Here is a 2,850-nt window from a genome sequence, read left to right on the forward strand (position 1 = left end):
AGGGATCAGCTGAAGGAGGCGCTTTTCAGGTCTCGCGAGAGGGAGAAGTAGTTGATGGGCTCTTTGGCTATGGCTGAAGGTTTAAAAGAGAAGGCTGAGCAGAATTACGTGCGTTTGTTTATTGGAAAATAGAGCTTAAGGAGGAGCTGGATCGGCTTAAGGAGGGGTATCAAGACTTGGAAGAGTCTATGGCTGAAGGCACCGAGGTGGTGTTTGAGGTGTTAAAAGAGTAGGTTCGAGTTTTGGCTCCCGACTTGGACTTGTCACCTCTTCACCCTAACAAAGTCGTTGTTGATAGAAAATTTGTGTCTCCCCCTCGTCCTCCTACCGATTCTGAGTTGAAAATGGCTGGGCAGCATTTAGTGGAGTCCCCTCCTCGTAAAGCTGATTTATCCGAGGGGTTCCTGCCAAGTTTGTCTGCTCAACCTAGGGCTGCTCCGACCTTTACTACCAAAGAGATCCCTCCTGTTCCTCCGACTTTTGCGACCGACCCAACCTCTCCTCCAGATGGTGACTCCAATTCTCTTATTGGTTCTATTTGAATTTTCTCTTAAGGCCTGGTTTATGGGACCTTTTTTGAACACTTTATTTTGATGTTTCGTATATTTTGTGGATGCCTACTAACTTTTAACCCTTAATAGGGTTTTTAAACAAAAGTTTTATTTCTGGTCCTTTTGGATAGGGCATTTAACAAAGTAGCTATTTTATTATTCTTGTGATGATGTTCGCTTTTTCTTGAAGGATTTTTGATAAAATCTTTTTTCGGTTTGCGAAGTTTTTTGGAAAACTTTTACCAGGTGCTCCTTAGATAATTTTGTTATTATCTAGTAAGGCTGGAAACTTTTTGCCAAGTAGTATTAGCTTTGGTAAGGGTTTTGTAAGAACCCTCTACCTTCAACTTTTTGAGGGAGTTTAATGCTTCTCGCTTTCCATTTACTTTGTTTGCCTACGTTCAATTTCGTTGTATTTATTGAATTGTTTTCATAACTCAGGCTATTTTTGCACTTCATTTAGTCTCAGCTCGGCTTTTCCGACTTACAAGTCGTTAGCTATTTTACTTTCGAGCTGCTATGATCGAATTTTATAACCTCTTTACACTGACTTGTACCTCGTCACTTTATCTTGCCGATCGCGTAAGTCGGTCAATGGATTTTCGTACTTTTCCGAGCTTAAGTCAGTGCGTATCGTAGTGATGATAAATGGAAATTTTAAAGAGAAAAGTAGAGAGATAGAGAAATGAGATATTATTACTAATGAAATGTGGTTTCATAAGGGTGCTTTTGCTACTAAGGGAGCAACTTATGGCTTTTCTGCCCCTAGCCCTCGCTTTGATGCCTCGTTAAAACCCCCTCCAGGAAAACCCTTTTTTGGAAAAAAAACCATGAAGTCGGGAAAATAGTACATCAGGGAGCGAGGTTCACTTCTAGCTGTAATATCTCTTCATATTGCAAGTGTGCCACGACCTAGGAAGCTCAGATCCACCTAGGTCAGACACCTTATAGTATCCCTTTCCTAAGACTTCAACTATCTTGTAGGGTCCCTTCCAGTTTGCAGCGAGTTTTCCTTCGCCCAACTTGTTTACGCCAATGTCATTTCGGATTAGAACCAAGTCATCTGGGGTGAAGCTTCTTTGAATGACCTTTTTATTATATCTATTCATCATCCTTTGCTTCAGCACTGCTTCCCTTATTTGGGCTTGTTCTTTGACTTCTGGGAGCAACTCAAGTTCTTCTTTGTGAGCTTGAATGTTTCCGACCTCATCGTAAAATCTCACCCTAGGACTGTGCTCGTTGATTTCAACAAGGATCATAGCTTCTATGCCATAAGCAAGTCGAAAGGGTGTCTCTCCAGTAGTAGAATGAGGTGTAGTTCGGTAAGCCCACAATACTTGAGAAAGCTCTTCAGCCCAGGCTCCCTTTGTTTCTTGAAGCCTTTTCTTAAGCCCTGGCAGTATAACTTTGTTGGCTGCCCCGGCTTCCATTCGCTTGGGGATGTTCGACCGAGGTGAATTGATGTTTTATCTTCATACTGGCCACCAGGTTCCTGAATGTAGAGTCGGTAAAGTGAGTACCATTATCCGTGGTGTGGAGTGGGGGATTCCAAACCTAGTAATGATATTCTTGTAAAGAAACTTCCGACTTCTTTATGCTGTAATGGTAGCTAGAGACTTTGCTTCAATCCATTTTGTGAAATAGTCTATCCTCACTATAAGGTATTTGACTTGTCCAGGTTCTTAAGGAAAATGTCCGAGTAGGTCCAGTCCCTATTTTGTGAAAGGCCACGGAGAAGTTCTACAAATTAGTTCTTCTAGGGGAGTGACATGGAAGTTTGCATGCATCTGGCACGGTTAACACTTCTTTACGAAGTCGGCGGTGTCTTTTTGCAAGGTCGGCCAGAAGAATCCAGCTCGGATAATCTTCTTGGCTAAGGACCTCGCTCCCAGATGGTTTCCACAAATGCCACCATGCACTTCATCCAGGACTTCTTCCGTCTTTGAAGTCGGGATGCACTTCAACAGTGGCGTAGATATCCCTCTTTTGTAAAGGACATTTCTCACCAGAGTATAGTTTTATGCTTCCCTTCGGATCTTCTTGGCCTCTTTTTGTTCCCCCGGTAAGATATTGAATTTAAAGTATTCGACAAGAGCAGTCATCCAACCGAGGTCTAATCTGGAAACTTCTAAGACGTCTAGCTTGGTATCTTCCTTTATAATGGAAGGTTCTTGGAGAGTTTCTTGAATCAGGCTCCTATTATTCCTACCAGGCTTGATACTTGCCAACTTGGAGAGGGCGTCTGCTCTACTATTGAGTTTCCGAGTTATAGGTCTGACCTCATTTTCGGAGAATTGCC

At 42.6% G+C, this 2,850-nt stretch overlaps 1 protein-coding gene across 1 annotated transcript; it reads right to left on the minus strand.

Annotated features, from left to right (window-relative positions):
- Positions 1 to 1,423: 1,423 nt before the first annotated feature.
- LOC148565949 (uncharacterized) lies at positions 1,424 to 1,981 on the minus strand. The gene has a single exon (XM_088487312.1). The coding sequence runs from the start codon at positions 1,979 to 1,981 to the stop codon at positions 1,424 to 1,426; it is 558 nt and encodes a 185-aa protein (XP_088343438.1).
- Positions 1,982 to 2,850: the final 869 nt, after the last annotated feature.

The sequence above is a fragment of the Arachis ipaensis genome, chromosome B5, assembly GCF_059453495.1.
Source record: "Arachis ipaensis isolate K30076 ecotype BB chromosome B5, ASM5945349v1, whole genome shotgun sequence".
Lineage (NCBI taxonomy): Eukaryota > Viridiplantae > Streptophyta > Magnoliopsida > Fabales > Fabaceae > Arachis > Arachis ipaensis.

Coding starts and splice junctions, on each gene's coding strand:
- LOC148565949 (XM_088487312.1), bottom strand. CDS start 1,981: ATGGAAGCCGGGGCAGCCAACAAAGTTATACTGCCAGGGCTTAAGAAA.